The sequence below is a fragment of the Pongo pygmaeus genome, chromosome 21 (assembly GCF_028885625.2).
Source record: "Pongo pygmaeus isolate AG05252 chromosome 21, NHGRI_mPonPyg2-v2.0_pri, whole genome shotgun sequence".
Classification (NCBI taxonomy): domain Eukaryota; kingdom Metazoa; phylum Chordata; class Mammalia; order Primates; family Hominidae; genus Pongo; species Pongo pygmaeus.
The window spans coordinates 29,979,156-30,000,000 of record NC_072394.2 but is presented as its reverse complement, the minus strand read 5'-3'; the positions used below and the strand labels follow the sequence as shown (position 1 = coordinate 30,000,000).

The following is a 20,845-nucleotide window of genomic DNA, read 5'->3' as shown; positions in this document are numbered from 1 at the left end:
TGTGCTAACCATGGCCACTGAAGCAAAATGTAAACCAAGATGCCCCTGCAGTGGTTGAGCTTCACTCTACGACATCTGTTACCGGAAAGGGGTCCAGATTCAGACCCCAGGAGAGGGTTCTTGGATCTCGTGCAAGAAAGAATTTGAGACGAGTCCATAAAGTGAAAGCAAGTTTATTAGGAAAGTAAAAGAGTAAAAGAATGGTTACTCCATAGACAGAGCAGCCCCGAGGGCTGCTGGTTGCCCATTTTTATGGTTATTTCTGGATGATATGCTAAACAGGGGTGGATTGTTCATGCCTCCCCTTTTTAGACCATATATGGTGACTTCCTGATACTGCCATGGCATCTGTAACCTGTCATGGTGCTGGTGGGAGTGTAGCAGTGGGGACGACCAGAGGTCACTCTCATCACCAACTTGGTTTGGGTGGGTTTTAGCCAGCTTCTATACTGCAACCTGATTTTTTTGTTTGTTTGTTTTGTTTTTTGAGACAGAGTCTCGCTCCAGGCTGGAGTGCAGTGACACGATCTCAGCTCACTGCAACCTCCACCTCCTGGGTTCAAGCGATTCTCCTGCCTCAGCATCCCAAGTCGCTGGGATTACAGGCGCGCACCACCATGCCTGGCTGGTTTTTGTATTTTTAGTAGAGATGAGGTTTCACCTTGTTGGCCAGGCTGGTCTCGACCTCCTGATCTCCGGTGATCTGCCCACCTCAGCCTCCCAAAGTGCTGGGATTACAGGCGTGAGCCACCGCGCCCAGCCTACTGCAAACTATTTTATCAGCAAGGTCTTTATGACCTGTATCTTGTGCTGACCTCCTATCTCATCCTGTGACGTAGAATGCCGTAACTGTCTGGAAACGCAGCCCAGTAGGTCTCAGCCTTATTTTCCTCAGCCCCTATTCAAGATGGAGTTGCTCTGGTTCACAGGCCTCTGACACATCCTCTTGTGTTCTGGCGTGTGGGAGGAAAGAGGGGTGAGGGAAGGAGACTCAAAACCAAGCTCTGACCACACAGGGCAGGTGCACTCTCCCATCTGTCTGTGGGTGCCACAAGTCAAGGGAGGGGCAGAGAGAGAAGAAGGCATGACAGATGGCCGCAGGCCACAGAGTGTCAGAGGAAGCCCAGTCCCTCCCGCGACAGCCCAAGTAGCTGGTAGTTGGGTGGCCAAAGAGAGGGCGTCACAGCTGAGCTGGGCTCACTCACTGCCCCCAGCTCGATGTCCACTCTGCCCCTCAGCACCCCCTGCTCAGCCTCAGGGTCCATGCCTGCCCTCTTGCTTCCCAGTCACTTCTGCGTGCCTCCTGCTTTTCTGCTGTTGGCCCCATGCCAGCAGCTTTCCGCTGAGCTTCTCTTCTCCAGTTCTCCAGCACAGCCAGGTGATCTCCGGCTCCAGACAGGCCTCTCCCCCAAACTGGGGCCTCCCCTTTCAGAGCCCTCTTTCCTTCCCATATGGCCTCCCCAGGGTTCGCCACTGAATGAGGAAGGGGTGGAGGGGGTGCTGGGCAGTCTTAGGGAATAGCCAAGAGGGCAGAGTTGGCCTCCCCTAGGGTCCCTTGTAGCTGGAGTCCCGTGGGGTCTAGACACCCCCTCCTGAAGGGTAAGAGCGGGGGAGGTATATTAACGTGTTTTTTTAGAGTCTCTTTTTTTTTTTTTTTTTTTTTTTTGAGAGGTTCTTGTTGCCCAGGCTGGAGTGCAGTGGCGTGATCTCAGCTCACTGCAACCTCCACCTCCCACGTTCAAGCAATTCTTCTGCCACAGCCTTCCGAGTAGCTGGGATTATAGGCACGTGCCACCACACCAGGCTAATTTTTGTATTTTTAGTAGAGATGGGGTTTCACCACATTGGCCAGGCTGGTCTCGAACTCCTGACCTCAAATGATCTGCCCGCCTTGGCCTCCCAAAGTGCTGGGATTACAGGTGTGAGCCACCATGCCTGGCCTTAGATTCTCTATTTTATGCTGGTTTAACATCTCGGGGTGGGGGCTTGTTGGCTGGAGAGAAACTGCTTGCTTCCTGGAGATCAGAAACAACTCATGCCTTTCATATGCAAACCGACCAATCTTGAGTCCATACACCAACCACCCCCTTCAAGGAACTCTCACATACGAAGCCAATATATCCCCTGCCCTAAACCAGCTCAGGGCCAGGTACCGACCTAGACAACTGGAGCCCAACCCCATGCCCCAAAGCCCACCAGAATGATTCAAAATGCCAATCCTACCCTCTTCCCCGGCCTGCCTTGCCTTCCCAGTGGAAATGGCACTGAGGGCTGTGGCCTGTGCCTTCCACTCACTCCTGATTCTGTCCCTGGACCAAACCCAGTGCCTCCCCACTGTGGCCCTGCATGGTGGGAAACTGTGAGTAATAACTTCTTTCAACAGCATTGGCCTCTGTGTCATCATTCAGTAAATTAAAATTTTGCAACTACAACTGAGGCAGGAGGGGAGCTTTAGAGAGCACTCTCACCTGGCCCCTTGGGCTTGTGGAGTGGAGCCCGAGCTGAAGTTGCCTCCCTGCACTCAGTTTTGGGATGGTTTTGTTATGCGGCAACAGCTAGCTGATACAGGCCACTCAGCAGCTCTTGCATGAAGCAATGGGACAATGTGAACGCCCAAGGGAGGCAGGAGTGACAGAGCAAAGAGGGTGTTCAAACTAGGCAACACCGTCCTGTGCCCAGACACATGCCTGGGGCCCTGGCTGCCATCTAGGCTCGGCCTGCCCGCCACCACCCCGTCAGCCACCACGCCGCCAACCACCACCCTGTGTGGTCCTCAGGGCACCCGGTAGGGTTGAATTTACATACAGAAAAGACTAACCAAGGTCCAAGTGTAATATGTCTTTTTAAAATTTATTTTAGAGACAGAGTCTTGCTCTGTCACCCAGGCTGGAGTGCAGTGGTGCCACCATAGCTCACTGCAGTGTTGAACTCAGGCTCAAGCGATCCTCTTGCTTCAGGCTCCTGAGCAGCTAGGCCTACAGGTACACACCACCATGCCCAGCTAATTTTAAATTTTTTTTGTAGATACGGGGTCTTGCTATGTTGCCCAGGCTGGTGTGGACCTCCTGGCCTCTAGTGATCCTCCCAACCCGGCTTCCCACGGTGCTGGGATTATAGGCATGAGCCACCACGCCTGTAGCCAACATGTCTTTCTTTTGACTTCTGCTTTGGTATCTTTTCTTAAATGGTTCCCTCTGTCCCCTCCCACACACAGAATGGGGGAGAGGCTATCAGATTCCAAGCTCCAGAACCTCAGGTGCAGCACTGGGATTGGGGGTGGGGGCTCAGGAACCACCTAGGGGAGAAGACAGGGTGGGAAGAAACAGGAAGGAAGGTCCCCAAAATTATGTTTGTTTGCAGAGGCCAGGCTCCAAGGGAGTGTGGACTCAGTTGAACCATAGGGCCCCAGGACCTCTAGCTTCTGGCCAGCAGTCATGCCCTCCACAAAGCTGGGTCTGTGGAAATTGCATGTAGGAGACACACCAGGCTCCCAGGACAGAGCCCTTTTGGGGTGGCCAGCACTACCCAGCCTCCACTGCTGAGGGAGGTCAGGGGCTGTGTGACCTTTGCTTCTGGGACTGATGGTTTATTGAGCTGGAGAGTGTGCCCAGCAGTGTCCCCCAGCCCTCAGGAGCTTCTAACGTGGCTCTGGGTTCCTGGAGTGGGTGGGTCAAAGCTCCACTCGGGGAAGAAACTTCCAAGCTGCCTGAAGGTGCTGGAGGTCCGGTGATTCACTGGCTCTGCCCCTGGAGTTCAAGTTCCTGGGGTGGCTGTCAGTGGCCACCTGTCTTTAAATCTGTTCATTTTAGGAGCTACCTCTCACCAGAGGCAGGAACTTGGCATCTGGACTTGATCTGCTGAGAACAAGGAGGATATGTTGTCCCCTAAGGACTGGGGCCCCAGGCTGCAAGCTGTGTGGCAGGGAGCCCATCCTCACGCAGTGAGGACCGATGATCCAGGAAAAGCCACAGCTTCTCCCTCCCCAGCCTAGGGGCTTCCAGCATCCTGGTCTCCATGATAACCAAGAGGTCATAAACTCATTTCCATAATAACCTGAGCCCAGAAACCTGATTAGGGGGCAGCAAACTGAGGGGTGGGAGAGGTGGGAGGGTGGGCGATGAGAGGGGAAGGCTTTGAATCCAGGTCCCTGCCTACCTTGGGGGTCAGGCGAGACTGTGGGCAGAGGCTTCTCAGGGTAGCTGCTGGGCTCAGGAGAGTTCTCAGGGTCTGGGAGCAATGGTGGAGGGTAAATGTTGTGAATATGGTCAGCAGGAGACCCTGGGGCTGGGGTGGGGCACAGGGGACTCAAGGTGACTGGGTGCTGCCTATCTGGAAGGAGGCAGGAGGCACGAGCCCTTCCCTTCTCCCTTCCCTCTCCACCTCCCCCTGGTGCCTCACTCACCCAGGGGCCAGGGCTGTCCAGTGGCTGTGGGGCCCAACTCCATGGGGGGAACACCGCCCAGGGGGTGGTCCCTGTGTGGGCCATCTTTGGGCCTGAGCAACGTGATAAGAGTCCAGGAGGTTGGCACAGTGATCCTGAGTGGGTTATTGCCTCCCCGCAGCATGGTGTCCAGCCCAGGGAGTTCTGCGTTGACTGAGTTTCTTGGGGCACCCATCTGCTCCAAGTCATCCTCTCAGCTCCCTTCTGGCTCCCTCTTCAGGGGAGCCTTGGGATCCAGGCTCCAAGTGAGCCTCATGCCCTCGGCTGGCACCTCCTCTCTCTAGTCATAACATTTCCTCCAGGCTCTGGCACCACCCAGCAGCCCAGCATTCGCCAGATGCTGGCATCGCTCAGCTTCCAAAGAACCCTGGACGTCCGCCCCTTCGGCAGCTATGTCTGCTCTCCTTGCCCCTGGGTACTCTGCTGCCCTTGATGATTCCAAGCCGTCTTTGACCATCCCCATCTCATCTCCCAGGGCCTTGTCATTTCCTGTGATGTTCCTTCAAAACATTCTCCCCTGCCCTAAGACTCCCACCTGGGGATGAGAAGCAGCCACCACCCTCTGCAGCGCCCCCTCCATGCTGACACGCCAGGCTCTGGCCACCTTGCTCCTCTGCCCACAGACCCTCAATCACGACTCGCCGTGTCAGGGTCCTCTTAGCTGCCACCCGGGGCCCAGGTGGTGCCCTGCCCCTGTCTGTTATGCCCTCTGTCCCCATCTCTGGCCCAAATCACGCCATCTCCCTTGGCTTGCCCAGAGCACTCCCAAGACCAGGTTATGTCAGACATGGCCACAGAGTGCCTGCCCTGCCTAGGGCCCTGGTGCAGGGTGAGTCCTAGGACAGCCATGCTTAGTATTATGTGACTCCCCCCTCCGCCACCACCCAGGTCACAGAGAACTGGGTTAAGGCAGGGCCCTGGCACAGGGGCAGCCAGCGCCGCAGCTGACCAGTGGTATGGAGTGAAAAGATGTGCTGGGCCCAGCATTTGGGAACTTCAAGGGGGTGACAGAGGTGATTTGGGCAGAGGAAGTGGCAAAGGGCTGAAAACTCGTGAGACAGAGGCTGGATAGGCCTCCGGGGGCAGCATGGCACAGGGACTGCAATCTGAGCCAGGGGAAAACAGGGCGAGTTCAAGGGTGAGGCAGCCAGCTGGTGGGAGAAGCAGGAGAGTGGACAAGAGGAGCTGTACTGGGAGGTAGAGGGCCATGCCTTGTGGTGCCGGTGGTGGGGCAGGGATCCACCCCCTTGCTTCACTGGGAGGCCACTGGAACCTCCTCTTCAAAGCTACTTCTTTTTTTTTTTTTTTTTTTTTTTTTTTTTCTTTTTTTTTTTCTTTTATTATTATTTATTATTATTAAACTTTAGGTTTTATGGTACATGTGCGCAATGTGCAGGTAAGTTACATATGTATACATGTGCCATGCTGGTGCGCTGCACCCACCAACTCGTCATCTAGCATTAGGTATATCTCCCAGTGCTATCCCTCCCCCCTCCCCCCACCCCACAACAGTCCCCAGAGTGTGATGCTCAAAGCTACTTCTTTCCACGGCCTCTGGGGCTGCTCTCTGCACCTGGGGGCAAGGCTGAGGGCCTGCCCCAGCTCCCACAGCCCCAGCAGAGCTCTGAGGAGGGGAACCGCAGGAGTAGGCTCAGGAAGCAAGCGTTCGGAGCCTACCCACTGCATGCAGGGTCCCTCCAGCAGCCCCAGCTGCATCGCTGCAGATGGGCTCCTGGGAGTCGGTAGCAACACCAGGCCAGGCCGGCCCCTGGGAGCAGAGGCAGCAGGACGCTGAGGAGCATGGCCAGCAGGAAGGTGTCATGGTCTGCGGGGATTGGGGGAAGGGGGGCTGAGTCCTGAGCAGGTGCACCACCCCAGCTCCTGCCCACATGCCCCCCACTGGCATACTTTCAGCCTGCACAGGGCCACTGTCCATGCTGCCACCAAAGCCTGGCTTGTCACAGAAGGGTGGAGCCCAGCCTGGAGCACAGTGGCAGTTATGGTTGCTATTGCAAACCTGCAGAGAAGAGAAGAGAAGGAGGGTCACGTAGGATTAGGAACCCCAAGGTCACCCCCACTCCTCGGGCTCTCACCCCGTGGCCATGGCAGGCAGTCAGGCAGCGCTGAAGCTCCTGGAAGGCAGTCTTCCTGCAGCGCCTGCTCTGGCACACCTACGGGCAGTGCACCAGGCAGTGAGGGGGACACTGGCCTGCAGGATTCAAATGGCAAGGAGGGGTCGGGTGGGCAGAGCTCACCATTCTAGGTCCACACTGGGTGCCTGGCTCTACCAGGCCCAGGCCAAGCAGGTCCAGCTGGGCACTGGGGAGTGCCAAGGCTCCCCGACAGGTCACTTCGTGACCATCTAGGTGAATGGTGGAGTCCACTGGCACCATGTGCGGTGCGAGCAGGCTGGGCTTTCCGCCCTGGCACTGCACTTTCCCACACAGGGCATCCCTGGGGAAGCAGAGGGGGGGTCGACAGCTGCAATACCCCCCTTCCCCAAACCCACTCCATAGCTTCTGCTCCCTCCACTCAGCTCCACTCCCTACCTCCCTGCACAGGGCAGGAAGTGGCCCTCGCTGTCCTGGCCGCAGTTTCCGTGAGCATCTCCCGCAGAGTTCACCACCTGGAAACAGGCCTCGGGAGCTGGACGGGAGCCTGAGGAAGCATGGGCCAGGCTGGGGGCAGCTCGGAGAGGGGCCGCGCTCAGCGGGCCTCAGTTTCCCCTGCCCATGTTCCCCACAGTAGGAAACTGGCGCCACCAGACGATGGGGGGCAGGGTGCAAGGGTGCTCGCGTCGTCTCACCAGGCCCCCAGAGCTGCTGGCACTGCTGCTCCAGCGTGGGACATGCGCCATCCCAGCAGTAGCCACTGCCCCTGGCACAAGGTGAGCCGTCCAGTAGGTAAACGTCTGGGGGACAGTGGGAGGAGGTGCCCGTGCAGAACTCAGGGAGGTCACAGTCACCCATGGCCTGGCGGCACAGCGCTCCAGCCGGCTTCAGCTGCGCAGGTGAGGGGTGGTGGGGAAGGCAGAGAGAAGCCACGTGCAGTGAGAGGTCCATGTCGAGAGCGCGGCTCGGAGCTGGGGGAACCAGGCCGACCCAAGCCCAGCACCCAACCGGGGAACCTGAGGGCACCAATTAGCTAAGGCCAACAGGCCGGCTCCCAAGCTCCCCGAAACCCTCACCCTGAACCTTCCATGCCCTCACCAGGCAGTGCGCGCAGCAGTCCCCGTGGGCGCACTGGGCCCCCGGGCGCAGCGAGCAGTTGTGAGCAAAGCAGCAGAGGTCGCCGCACTCCTGGGACCAGAAAGGCAAGAAGGGACCAGGTGACGGCGCAGCGCCCCAGACCTGAGCGGAGAGGGCGAGTGGGGGCCGGGCGAGCCGACTTAACCTGGCCAGAGCCGCAGTCACACTCCTCGCCCGCCTCCACGAAGCCGTTCCCGCAGAGCGCCGGCGGCACCGGGAGTCCGGGGTCCGGGGCATTGGAGAGGCACGCGCCGCCCCCCTTGCGGAAGAAGGCGCGCAGCTGGCGGCGGCTGCAGGCGCTGAACACGCGCGGAAACGGGTGCCTACCGGCACGGGGAGCACATTGGGCATGGAGGGACAGTCCCCCAACCCCCGCGCTTCTCCGATCCCCACCCCTGGACTTGGCTACAGCCGCCAGATGGGCAGAGCCCAGAGAGGGGAAGTAACCCGCACAAAGTCACACAGCAAGCGGGACGGGGGACGGTGTGGCCCCAAGAGTGAGCAGCCCGGGACCCAAGGTGGAATCGCGACCCGACGGTGCTCCTCCCGGTGGAGTAACCTCGCCAGGTTACTCGGAAAATAATCTTCATACCGTTGAGGATCCACTTTGCCTGAGCTTCTTCCCTTTAAGCCTCATAAACCACCCTGAAGCGGACACTATGATCATTATCCCCATTTTACAGAAGAGGAAACTGAGGGACGACCAAAGAAACGCAGCGGAGGAAGTCCCCAGGACTAGCCGCCCCGCCGCAGCCCCGACCCCCCACCCGCATACCCGGTGGCCGCAGCCATGACGCAGCCTCCGGACTCGGCCGCAGCCTCCACGCAGCAGCCGTCGGGGTCGTGGCTGAGGCCGAGGCTGTGGCCGATCTCATGGGCCATGGTGGCTGCGGCGCCAATGGGGAGCTCCGAGTGGTCCTGGGGGGCCGTGGGGGGGGGCGGTCACTGCGGCCGTAGAGTCTCCTGTCTCTCCCCTCGCCCCCGCCCGCTGGGCTCACCGTGCTCACGCCTCCCGAGCTCTCGGCGCGGCACATGCCCTCGACGGGAGCCAGGCCCACCGTGGCGCCCTGGAAGGCGCGGCCCCTGGGGGCGGAGTGCGGCGTGACCAGGCGGGGCCAGGAGGTGAGGCCGCCCCGCCCGTGACCCGCGTCCGGGTCAGAGGCACCCACGTGAGCAGCTGCGCGGAGTCGTGGGGCCGCTGCGCCCACAGCCCCTGGCGCCACTGCAGGAAGGCCCAGAGCGTGGCGTTGGCGTCCTGCGTGACGCGGCTGCGGTCCCGCTCGGTCCACACTTCCAGGCCGGTCAGCACCACCTGAATGTCCAGAGTCCTGAGAAGCTGAGGGCGAGGCAGGGCTGAAGCCGGGACAGGGCGCCCCATCGCGCCGGTGGTCCTTCGTGGGGCGCCCTTCCTCTTCCCCAAACCCCACTAGCACCTGCCCGTCCTGCCGCCGCCACCCCCATCACCGCTCTCTCCCCGCCGCCCCCAACCTGGTCCACGTAGTTGGCGACTTCCAGGAGACGCTGTTTGGTGTGGTTCAAGTTTCGGTGCCGAGTCAAGAACTGGGAAGGCAGAAATCCCGGTGGCTTGAGGGGCTGAGCTGGCCCCATCCCAGACCCCGCCAACCCCTGGGGTCTCTCCTCACCAGGGTGTGGTCTGCCACAATGTACAGTTCCAGGTACTTCCAGGTCCTGCGCGCTTCTCGCCTGTCCTGTGGAGGGGCAAATGGGGACCCTGAGTGGAAGCTGCTGGGCTTGAGCCCTGACCACCAACCCCAGCTCCCAGAAGGAAGTTTAACATGTTTTCTGGAACTTGTTTCTTCAGACTCCAATAAAAATACTGGGACTGGAGGCCTGTGAATTCCTGTCTCTTCTGATTTGGAGGGCTATAGATACAGCATTCCCACTCCCATCCGCTCGATGCCCCTGACCCTGCTCTGGGGAGCACCAGAAAGGCTGGTCATGCCCGCTTTGTCCCCAGGATCCCTGTGGCCACAGGCTCCTTTCCAGGTGAGCAGCTGCTCCATCCGAAAGATCTTGTGGGTTGAGAAGTCCTTGGAGCCCCGGCGTGGCCGGGGACGCAGATAATAGCTGGCATTCCTGCTGAGGGTGACCAGGCCACTAGGGTGCAGAGAGGTAGGAACGGGTGTGAGGGAGCTCTTTCCCCATCCCAGGCCCAGCCTCCTCTCCCAGAGCTCACCTCATCCCAGAGCAGGTGCAGAGGACTACCCAGGAGTCGGGGAAGCCCCTTACTCGCCCTTGGTAGTGGCAATGATCCTAGGGAGGAAGGGGCCAGCCCCAAATCTCAGCCAGGGCTGGAGCAAGAGGGGCAAGAGGGAGGGTGTGGTAGGGGCTGGCTCCAACCTCCCCTTAGGAATGCAAGGAGGAGTAGGGGTAGGAATGGTGGGGGGTACCTCTGGGGGTGCATCCCAGAGCCCATGGAAGCATCTCACCCTGTGGTTGGGGGCCAGCACCACTGGCTGCCCATCTGGGCCGTAGTGGGTTTCTATGTATCCTGGGGCCAGCAGCCTGCTGAGAGGGGGTGTTACAGGGAACACTGAATTCAGCTTCCTCCTGCCTCCTCCAGGATGTCTCCCAGCCTTCCTCCCTAAATGCTAATGGAGCAGCTTTATGAGTGAGACACTCACAGTGTGTCTTAGGGAAGGGACAGGAGCAATGGTGACTTGCTCAGATCAGAAACTCTTGGGGCTAGAGGAAGGAGCCTTGGTGATGGCGTAGTTGTGGGAGGTGTGAATATGGGAAGCCCAGGGAGGACGCCAGGGAGGAGTGGGAATAGGGGAAGAGTTTGTGGTTCCCAGGGGACCTGCAGCAGCCAGCAGGATCCACAGGCCGGGAGGGGAGGAGTCAGGAGACACTGCCGAGGAATGGGACTTGGAGTTGGGGAAATGCAGTGACCTCCCCAGGTTCCCCTGCCTGCTGCCCTCCTTTGTTGGGCATCTGGTCAACCCTCTTGTCCCCACCTGCCCTAGATCCTTGAAATATTTTCCTCAGACTTCTAGACCCCACATACCTCCCACCTGTCCTTCAGTGATTGATGCTCACCCCCTGCCTCCAGAGAAAACAGAATCGCCACCTGCCCACGCTGCTTCCACCCTCCCCGCCCTCTCCACACCCACTCCAGTAATGATTCCATTTTCAGGCTCCATCTTAACAGGATCTTTCCCACATGGATGGATCAATCATAAGTCAATCTGTCTTCTTTAAAGAAAATCCTTTACCCCAACCTCACCTTGGCCTCATTACCTCCAGACCACCCCCTAATGATGGCTGCTTCCCCCCTCCCAGGCACTCCACCACCTGCCCCAGCTCTGCCCCCCACCCCTGCTCCACACACACCCACCACCCTAGGAGGTAGGTGATGTGACCACCCCATTGAAAAGGTAGGGACATTGGCCCCAGGGAAAATATGGTTGGGCACAGTGGAACTAGAGTTTGTTCCCCGTCCATCCGACTCCACGAGGGAGAATAAAATACGTTTCAAGTGCTCAGAACAGCGCCTGCGGTCAAGCACTCAGTAGGTGATATATATTAATAACATAATCTGGGTGGTTTTAAGAGCCTGCGCTCCAACTCGGACACCCACCCCACCCAGCCCAAGGTACCTTCCTGAGCACAGGTCTGCCTGTCCCTTCCCCTGCTCAAAATCTTTGGCTCTGGATGGTCCAGGACACTGAGCACTAGAATGGCCTTCTGTGATCTGGCCCTCCTGGGACTCCCCAAATTCATTCCCCGCTGCTCCCCTGCATGTAGATGGAGACCTTCCAGGCAGGTCAGACAAACTGCTGCCCCCAAGTGTAGCCACTGCATCTTTTTCTTTTTTCTTTTATTTTCTTTCTTTTTTTTTTTTTTTTTTTTCTTTTTTTGAGACAGAGTCTCACACTTTGCCCAGGCCGAAGTGGTGCAGTGGTGTGATCTTGGCTCACCACAACCTCTGCCTCCGGGGTTCAAGCAATTCTCCTGTCTCAGCCCCCTAAGTAGCTGGGATTACAGGCGCCGCCACCACGACCGGCTAATTTTTTGTATATTTAGTAGAGACGGGGTTTCACCATGTTGGCCAGGCTGGTCTCAAACTCCTGACCTCAGGTGAGCCGCCCGCCTCGGCCTCCCATAGCCACTGCATCTTTGTCCCTGCCATTCCCTTAGCCTGGAGTGCCGGCTCATCTTTGGGATCCCTCTAGGATTTCTTTAGACTCAGCATATCTTGCAAATGTCCAATAGGTGGTGCTCACTCATCTCCAGCAGGGAGCTGACAAGTCGCTCCTGGGGTTGCGAGGGTGGATGTGCCCCACAGCGGGGCTGACAGCCTCAGCGGTCCTCTTCAGCCTCCAGGGAGCCAGCCACAGGCCTGTGTGACTCTTCCTGTCATCTGCACCCCCTCTGGGGTCCTCTGCCCATCCAACCACCCGCACAGATCTGTGTCAGTCCCTGCCCCCCAACACTGATCCCCTCCTCCCAGCCCTACCCCAGCCTGGCACTCACTGGTTCTTCTCCAGCTCAAGCAGGAGCTCCTGGCCTTCAGCCTCCAGGGCCACCAGCCCCACGTCTGGCTTCGAGACCTGGGCAAGAAAGAGTGTGGAGCTGAGATGGTGGCCTCCAGGCCTCCTGCCTGCCAGGGAGTAGGTGGCCTGTGGAGCTGGCTGGGGAGGAAGTTCTTGGGGAGAACGTGGACTGGGGAGTCAGCAGGACCCCCCCCGCATACTATGGAGGGCCTGGAGGAGGTGAGAACATACAAAGATGTTCCCAAACTCAGGATGTTTGCAGTCCTGACAACAGCCACTTGGAAGGGCATTGGCACAACCTGCCAGGCGCACCAACATCCTCCCTAGAGACCAGAGGTCCCAGAAAGGTGCCCCTGCCCTGGCCCACCCTCTTCTTTCATACCCAGAAGGGGCATCAAAAGCAGGGGAAGACAGAGGGGTGCTGAGGACGTTATGGGGGCATCGGGTAGCCATGGTCAGGGCCTCCTCAGAGCCTCTGCTACCTGAGGCTTGTTTCCAAATAAGCTGCCGCTCATTGCCTATGGAATTCAAACTTTACTCCTCCATTTCCAATTTTGGCAAACTGCTCCCTCTTCCAAAGTTTTCCTGGGCCTCCAGCAGCCCCTGTCCCTCCTGCTCCGACACCTGCTTCACTGGACCCACGAGGTAAACATGGACGCCATTCCAGCCAAGAGAGCACACTGGCTCTCAGCTAGGTGTCAGGAGGCTGGCTTGGCCGGCCAGCCCTCTCTCCTTCCCCCACCCTCTTGGCGTCTCCCACCCTGTGGGAACACCCCACTTCCCCCTTGTCCACTCAGCCTGGCTGGGGGCCCAGAGTTGGAGCCGGCCCAGGAGCTTCCTGGGAGGCTGCTGTGCCTTCGGAATGTTTAACCCCCGACTCCTTTTCTCCAAAAATGCACTGGGCTGGGGCTCTGTCCAAGGGTCTCAGAGTCTTTGGAGGGAGTTCTTCCTTTGCAAGTGGGGAGCAGATGGCCCTTGCCTCCCTGGCCACAGGCCCCACAAGGCCTCCAGCATGAGCTCATGTGGCTGGAATGCCACTTGCTTTATTGGGGAAAGGTCTGCCCTGGGAGAAAGGCCATACTCGAGGTCCCTGTTCCTCTGCAGCCCCTGCTGTCTTTACTCTTGCCCTCCTGGTACCCTGCCCCTCGATATATACCCCTCATCTTGAAATGTGAGTGTTTCCTGCCTGTTGGAGGGGATACCTAGCCTCTACTCTTTCTTCTGTACCATCTTGGCAGGCTTCCTGGGGGCAGGGGCCCACAGCTGGGGGAAGCAGAGCCCCTTTGGGGCTCTCCTCTTGGTCACAGCCCAGGCCAGACAGACAGGAAGGCCCAGAGGCAGAGTGACCCCAATGTGTGTCCAGCCTTCCCCTCCTGGGGATGGGGAGGGAAGTCTCAAAGCTCAGGCCAGTGCTGTGCTTGACCAGTGGAATGGGGGCCTTATGGGCCTAGGGGATTCCAGTGAGGGCCCTGGGTTGGGAGCTGCTGGGTCTCTGGGGGCCTCCCTGCCTTCATGGCAATGCTCCCCTGCCTCGCTCTTGCTGGATTTGGACAGTAGGGCTGAAAATTCCAAACAAAGAGGGCTCTCTACGAGGGGCAGGGGTGTAGCCAATGCTTTAAAATCATTCAGACCTTAGTGGGTCTCAGGCTCCCAGCCTAAAGAGCTGTGTGACCATGGACAATTTCCCCAAGCTCTCTGGGCTTCCATTTGCCCCTCTGTAAAATGAGCATATCAAGGCTACTGCCCTCTTAGTTTGCAGCACAGATATTATGGCACAAACAGATGGGGCATGGTTATTCCGGAAGCGTGTGAAGGGCGGGATTGGGAAGAGGCTGGGGCAGAGCGTCCTGCAGAAGAAGCACATGGGGTGGTCTTACATCTGGGGGGCACCAGGAGAGTGACCACTGCCCCACCCCCCACCAGAAGTGGATTCCACAGGAGCCGGTGAGGCTGAAGGTTCAGGCCTTCGGTGGCAGGGCCCTGAGAGGGACAGCAGTGTGTCCACAGGGTCACATGTTCTGGTCAACTTTGCAAAAGGTTTTCTTTTTGGTGCTTTTTTTTTTTAGAGGCTCCTGAAAAGCTTCAGGACCCACAAACCCTGGACTCATTTCTGCCTGGTAGGGCTGGGGGTGGCCCAGATCATCCAGGGAGGGAGGGAAAGGGGGAGGTGGGGCGGAGAAAGCTGAAATGACTTCCATGTGTGCGGGCTAACGAGATCTAGATGTCCAAACCCCAGTGCCCTCTTCTGCCCACTTGAGGGGCGGGGGAGGCAGGGGCCTACAGGAGTAGTGACTTGGTGGTTCTGGGGACCCCAGCAAAACTAGAAGCTGTAATGTAGGGAGAGACAAAAGGGCTGGGAGGTTCAGGGCCCCTGTGGAGGGCGGGGTGACATGGCACTGACCGGCTCCTCCAGGCTGACGGCGCGCCAGGGTTGTCCATCCAGGACCCAGTGGGGGGTGACTGGCTGCCCAGGGATATGTCCTGGAGTGAAGACAGAGCACAGGGTAAGGGGGACCTGAGGAACACAGGGGCATGGGACAAAGCAGAGGGAGGGGGTTAGAGGACATCCCCAGGGAGGCACTGGAGGCCTTTCGGGGCAGACTTCTTCCACACGCATGGGTTCAGCCTGGAGAAGGAGGGACACCCATGGACATCCTTGGATCTGAGGAGCTATCAAGGAGGAAGAAAAGAGAAGGCTGGAAAGGGACAGCTCAGCTGGGGACATGGGAGTCCCCTGACCTTTGTCGGGGGGCAGGCTTGGGCTCGGCGATCACAAGGAAGAGGCCAAGGCCGCCAGTGCAGAGGGGAAGGGAAGAGGGAGGCAGCCTTAGGGATTTTTAGATGGGCAGCAGATGCTTTTAGGGTGAGAGATCTACAAAGAGAGGACGCCTGTGCCTCCCCATCATCTGAGAAAAACAACAGCCAGATGTTGCCTTGCGAGGTCCACCTTGCCCGGAGCTCCCTCGGGGACTCTGTCCTGGTGGCAGGGTTTTGGTACCCTGGCCCAGAAGGCCCCTCCTCTTCTCTTCAAGGGGAGGGGAGGCTTCCGGACGGAGCCTTGGTGCTCCCTGGCCGGGTGTGCCTAAGGGGGCTCTAGGAGGAATCCCAGAGCCAAGCATTACTCAGAGGGCGCCTGGAATGCTCCCAGCCCCCCACTGGCCCCAACCACTCTCACACGCCCACCCTGCAGGAGCCAGGCCCCAGGCATCCAGAGCCTGCAGCAGCCCTCCTTACCCCGGTACCCAGTCCCAGCTCCCAGAACAGACAGCCCCCGCCCCCACGCAGCCCTGGCCTCAGTCCTGCTGGGCTGATGGCTGCCTGTGGAAGTGACTCAGCTCCTGCTAGGCCACCCCAACTCCTTTTTTTTCCTCCACCTTCTCTCCCAGACTACAAACATCAAAGATCCTTCCTCCAAGAAGCCCTCCTTGATTGGATGAGTGAATTGCCATCAGGCAGATGAGGGCCGAGAGGAGTCTGCCACCTTGGAAAGGAGGGGCCAGTGCAGGGAGGGCTCTGAGTGGATCTGGGGGAAGGGAAGAAGGGGAGGTCTCTCAGCCCAGAGAGCACTTAACTGAGAATAGAGAACCAAGCTTTGCTGCTCCTAGGCCTCTAAGGGTTTGGGAAGAGGTAGGGTGGGCCCAGGCACAGGTGTGGTATGGGTGCAGTGTGGTGTGTGGGTGCTGTCCACATGGCCTTACATGCACATGCTGGCCACGGGCACCCTGACCCCAATGAGGGAGAGAGGGGCAGAGCTGGAGCTGGAGCTCCGGTGACCGGGTGGATGGGAGGGGAACCCGAGGGAGCCAGGTTGGTATTGGGCACATAGACCCCCCTCTCCCAGGGGTCCCATCGCCTCCCCTGGCCCCAAGATAGGGCCCAGAGGGGAGGGAGCAGTGGACCACCTGGGACCCTCCCCTGGGGCCAGAACAGACCAGGCCCCTGGACCTGTATGGTCCCCGCACAGTGCTGTGGAAGCCACCACCCAGGCTGTGTAGCCCAGCCCAGCCCCGCATGCCTCCTCCCTGGTTGCCCTCCCTGTCCCCGGCCAGGCACTTGCTGTGCAGGACTGGCTAATCCTCCCGCCCGCTTGCAGAGGTTGTTCCAGCCCCATCTTAACATCTTTGTTTGGAAGGGGTTACCCGGAGGAGACAGCTGCAGTCTTCCCAGAGCACTGCTAAACAGACACCTTCTATCTGGAGAGGCCCTTCTCTATCTCACCAAACAAGGCAACAATATAAACAACATACACACTGCCCTGCCACCCTGGGAGGAGGGAGGAGGGGTGAGCAGGGCGGAGGCCACAGCTAGTTCTGCAGCCTGAGAGCAAAGCAGGGACTCTGGGGGACTCTTGGGCATGGGGGCTTCCTGGAGGATGGAGCCCGGCTGAGTCCTAAGGGGTGGAGATGCAGGAGCGGGTCACACGGTGGCCGGCGGATGGGAGCTGGTCGTGAGAGCGAGAATCCAGGCAGAGGGGGCTGCGGGCTACGGGCTGGGGGCTGGGCTGCCCCCGAGGGGGAGGGGGCCATGCCTTCTGCTTTGCCAGCGGAGTGGCAGCCGGGCAGTGTGGGCAAGTCCGGGCCCGAGGCCAGCCCAAGCACACTTGAGCGTCCCTGGGCAGGTCCCACGGAGACCCCCCCAAACAGTCCCCACGCCCTGACCTACTGGCCATATGGTCCCGGGGCTGTGAGACCCTCCGCGCGCTGACCCGGGCTCTGAGCAGAACCCATCCCCGCCACCACTACCTCGCCCCTCAGGGCGTACCCCGCCCGCTTCCTCACCTTGAAGCACCCCGGCGCTCGGCACTGGCCAGAACAGCAGCAGTAGTAGCAGCAGCAGCAACGGGGTCCCCCGAGCTCTCCGGGGCCTCCAGCCCATAGCTGTGAGCTCCTCGGCCTCTAGGCAGCTGCTCGCAGCTCCGGCTCCGCCCGGGCTGGATTGCGGCCGACCCACGCCCCGTGCAGCCCCAGGCCTCCGCCTTCGGACCTTCCCGCCCCCACCCCCCACCGCCCGCCCTCGCTCCCGCCTCCCCTCCCCGCCAATCCCGCTCGGAGCCTGGCCAGGAGCCCCGACGGCGTGGGCCCTGGGGGAGCCGGGACGCCACTCCGGGACCGCCTCCCCTCGAGGGGTGGAGCTGGGCGGAGGAGGGAATCCGTGCGGCCCCTCGGATGACCGGCCCGAGCCGTCCCTCCTCGTCGGTCTCAGAGGGCCTCTGCTCCTGAGAGGAGTAGAGAACCGCTGAGAAGGTTCTTTGAGGACCGCAGCGTGGTGGGATGAGGCGGTGGGCAAAGGCCACCTCTCGCTGCTGAAGTTGGCCCCAGAAGTGCAATCTTCCGTGGTCTCCTGGGGACAATCTCTGTCCCCTCCTTGCTACCCGTTCTGCCCCGAGGATACCCTGGCGGAGGTTGAGTCGGGTCATCCACCTGCACTGGGTGCCCCGGGATAGGAAGGTCCAGGCCACCGGCTGCCGCTGTCAGGGTTGCTGTCTCTAAACCACGGTGGCCGCCAGCCGCTGCCCCCGGGGAGGAGTGAGCCAGTGGAGACGAAGGTCTTGGGAGCTTCATTGCTGGGCAAAGGCGATGCAGCAGACGAGACAATCCTCTGTCCCTGGCGGTGGCCAGAGGACAGAATTGTGTAAAAGCTACAGAATCCCAGACCTGGGAGACCCTTTCAGACTCAGTAGCATCTGTTTCATGTTTTAAAGTTTTGTTTTCCTACTCGGTGCAAATTTGGATGAGATGTTAACTTTTTTTTTTTTTTTTTTTTTTTTTTTTTTTTTTTTTGAGGCGGAGTCTCCCTCTGTGGCCAGGCTGGAGTGCAGTGGCACGATCTCGGCTCACTGCAACCTCCGACTCCCTGGTTCAAGCGATTCTCCTGCCTCAGCCTCCTGAGTAGCTGGGATTACAGGCACGCGCTACCACCCCCAGCTAATTTTTGTATTTTTAGTAGACACGAGTTTTCACCATTTTGGCCAGACTGGTCTCGAACTGCTGACCTCAAGTGATCCACCCGCCTCGGCCTCCCCAAGTGCTGGGATTACAGGCATGAGCCACCGCCCCTGGCCGAGATGTTAACTTTTTTTTTTTTTTTTTTTTTTGAGGCGGAGTCTCCCTCTGTTGCCCAGGCTGGAGTGCAGTGGCGCCATCTCGGCTCACTGCAACCTCCGCCTCCCGGGTTCACACCATTCTCCTGCCCCAGCCTCCCGAGTAGCTGGGACCACAGGTGCCCGCCACCACGCCCGGCTAATTTTTTTGTATTTTTAGTAGAGACGGGGTTTCACCGTGTTACCAGGATGGTCTCGATCTCCTGACCTCGTGATCTGCCTGCCTCGGCCTCCCAAAGTGCTGGGATTACAGGCGTGAGCCACTGTGCCTGGCCCGAAACGTTAACTTTTAAGCAAATTTTTTTTTTTTTTTTTTGAGACGGAGTTTCTCTCTTGTTACCCAGACTGGAGTGCAATGGCACGATCTCGGCTCACTGCAACCTCTGCCTCCCAGGTTCAAGTGATTCTTCTGCCTCAGCCTCCCGAGTAGCTGGGATTACAGGCATGCGCCACCAGGCCCAGCTAATTTTGTATTTTTAGTAGAGATGGGGTTTCTCCATGTTGGTCAGGCTGGTCTCGAACTCCTGACCTCAGGTGATCTGCCCGCCTCGGCCTCCCAAAGCGCTGGAATTACAGGCGTGAGACACCATGCCCGGCCTACTTTTAAGCAAATCTATTTGTTTTTGAGAATTTGGAATGTAGTAATTTGGTTAGTGAAAGTTCGAGCAGTGAGATAAACCTACATTCACATATCTCAAAATCAAAAAGTACAGAAAGCATAGGGAAAAGTCTCCGTGCTCTTAGCCCTCCTCTCCAACAGGAAACCAATATGATTAGTTTCTTACATAGGCTTTTAGATTTTTTTTTTTTTTTTGCATACTCAAGACAATACAGACATATTTTTTCTCTTATTAACATTTTTCTGCACCTTGATTTTTTTTTTTTTTTTTGGTCACTTAATACACCTTAGATATCAGTGCATTTAGAGGGCCCTTGTTGTTCTTATGATTATTATTTAGAGACAGGGTCTCACTCTGTCACTCACGCTAGAGGGCAGTGGCCTGATCATGCCTCATTGCAGCCTTGAAATCCTGGACTCAAGGTATCCTCCCACCTCAGCCTCCTGAGTAGCTGGAACTACAGGCACACGGCACCAGGCCCCTCTAAAATTTTCAATTTTTCTGTAGAGAGGGGGTCTCACTTTGTTTCCCAGGCTGGTCTCAAACTCCTGGTCTTGGCCAGGCGCAGAGTCTCATGCCTGTAATCCCCCAGCACTCTGGGACGCCGAGGCGGGCAGATCACTTGAGGTCAGGAGTTCAAGACCAGTCTGGCCAACATGGTGGAACCCCATCTCTACTAAAAATACAAAAATTAGCCGGGCATGGTGGTGAGTGCCTGTAGTTCCAGCTACTTGGGAGGCTGAGGCAGGAAAATCACTTGAACTCAGAAGGTGGAGGTTGCAGTGAGCCAAGATCGTGCCATTGCACTCCAGCCTGGGCAACAAGAGCGAAACTCCGTCTCAAAAAATAAAAATAAAAAAGAACTCCTGATCTTAAGTGATCCTCCTGCTTCAGCTTCTCAAATCGCTGGAATTGCAGGAATGAGTCACCACACCTGCCCAGCTATGAGATTATTACTTATTATTACTACTTTGGATTTTCAAATCAACTTCATTAAGGTATAATTTACACACAGTAAAATGCACTTATTTTAAGTGGCCAGTAAGATGAGTTTTGATAAGTGTATATAACTACATAAGTATCACTATAATGCAGACACATTCCCTCACCCACAGAAAGAGCCCTGTGCCCTTCCAGCCAAACTTCCCCACTCCCAATCCCAGACAACCACTGATCTGTTGTTCTCTTGTCTATAGATAAGTTTTGCCTGTTCTAGAATTTCATATAAATGGAATCATCCAGCATGCACTCTTTTGTGTCTGGCTTCCTTCCCTCTTTCCGATGTTTTTGAGATTCATTTACACTATTTTGCATATCAATAGTTTGTTCCTTCGTATTGCTGAATAGTGTTCGGTGGTTTGAGGGAACCACAGTTTCTCTACTCACCAGTGCACCATAGGGTTATTTTCCAGTTTGGGGCTCTTATAATTGGAGCTATATTTGAACAGAGAGAGAGAGAGGAAGAAAGAGGGAGAGAGATATTTATTATAGCAATTGGCTCACGTGATTATGGAGGCCAAAAAGTTCCAGAATCTGCCATCTGCAAGCTGGAGAACCAGGAAAGCCAGTGGTGTGATTCAGTTTGAGTCCAAAGGCCTGAGAACCAGGAGCACCAATATGGAGGTGGCTCGAGCTCAGAACAAGTTGGGGACAGGAAAGCAGAGCAGCACCCCAGAGCAGCCCCTCAGTGACACCTCTTCAGTAAGGCAAGGCTGACCACAGAGGGGCGGGCTTCAGTGTGGATGTCAGGTAGAGAAGGCAGCTCGAGGAGCTACTCTGGCGTTCTTGCTTACTGTTATTCTTACCTCGAACTGGCCAACTCCTACTTAAACTGCAGGCCATGGCTTTAATGTCCTGTCATTCAGAGACTGTCCCTTACCCAAAGCCAGGTCCGCATCCCCTGAATGACACTTCTCCCT

The 20,845-nt window shown here is 57.7% G+C and overlaps 1 protein-coding gene across 15 annotated transcripts; it reads right to left on the bottom strand.

Moving 5' to 3' along the window:
• Positions 1-2,831: 2,831 nt before the first annotated feature.
• ADAM33 (ADAM metallopeptidase domain 33) lies at positions 2,832-17,177 on the bottom strand. Of its 15 annotated transcripts, none has more exons than XM_054467950.2 (22): positions 16,985-17,175; positions 14,608-14,687; positions 12,187-12,263; positions 10,101-10,218; positions 9,887-9,963; positions 9,618-9,807; positions 9,333-9,398; positions 9,178-9,249; positions 8,859-9,025; positions 8,688-8,772; positions 8,465-8,607; positions 7,835-8,012; positions 7,651-7,740; positions 7,248-7,443; positions 6,991-7,099; positions 6,697-6,895; positions 6,535-6,612; positions 6,350-6,458; positions 6,119-6,266; positions 4,403-4,494; positions 4,156-4,227; positions 2,832-3,857 (listed from the first exon to the last, which is right to left on the bottom strand). In XM_054467950.2, exons 1-22 carry the CDS (start codon positions 17,079-17,081, stop codon positions 3,820-3,822), a joined length of 2,481 nt encoding a protein of 826 aa, XP_054323925.1. In that variant the 5' UTR covers positions 17,082-17,175; the 3' UTR covers positions 2,832-3,819. The 15 variants fall into 15 exon arrangements, 12 of the variants coding, with proteins under 12 accessions (XP_054323925.1, XP_054323926.1, XP_054323930.1 ...); XM_054467951.2 differs by having other exon boundaries at positions 2,832-3,854; XM_054467955.2 differs by having other exon boundaries at positions 10,140-10,215.
• Positions 17,178-20,845: the final 3,668 nt, after the last annotated feature.

What these genes read in the sequence shown, in the direction of transcription:
- ADAM33 (XM_063659429.1), bottom strand. Translation starts at nt 17,081, where the DNA reads ATGGGCTGGAGGCCCCGGAGAGCTCGGGGGACCCCGTTGCTGCTGCTG. An exon ending in GTCATGGCTGCGGCCACCGG is followed by an intron (nt 8,013 to 8,464) that starts GTATGCGGGTGG and finishes CCGTGCCGGTAG; the next exon opens with GCACCCGTTTCCGCGCGTGT. An exon ending in AGGGACCCTGCATGCAGTGG is followed by an intron (nt 4,495 to 6,118) that starts GTAGGCTCCGAA and finishes CACGTTGCTCAG; the next exon opens with GCCCAAAGATGGCCCACACA.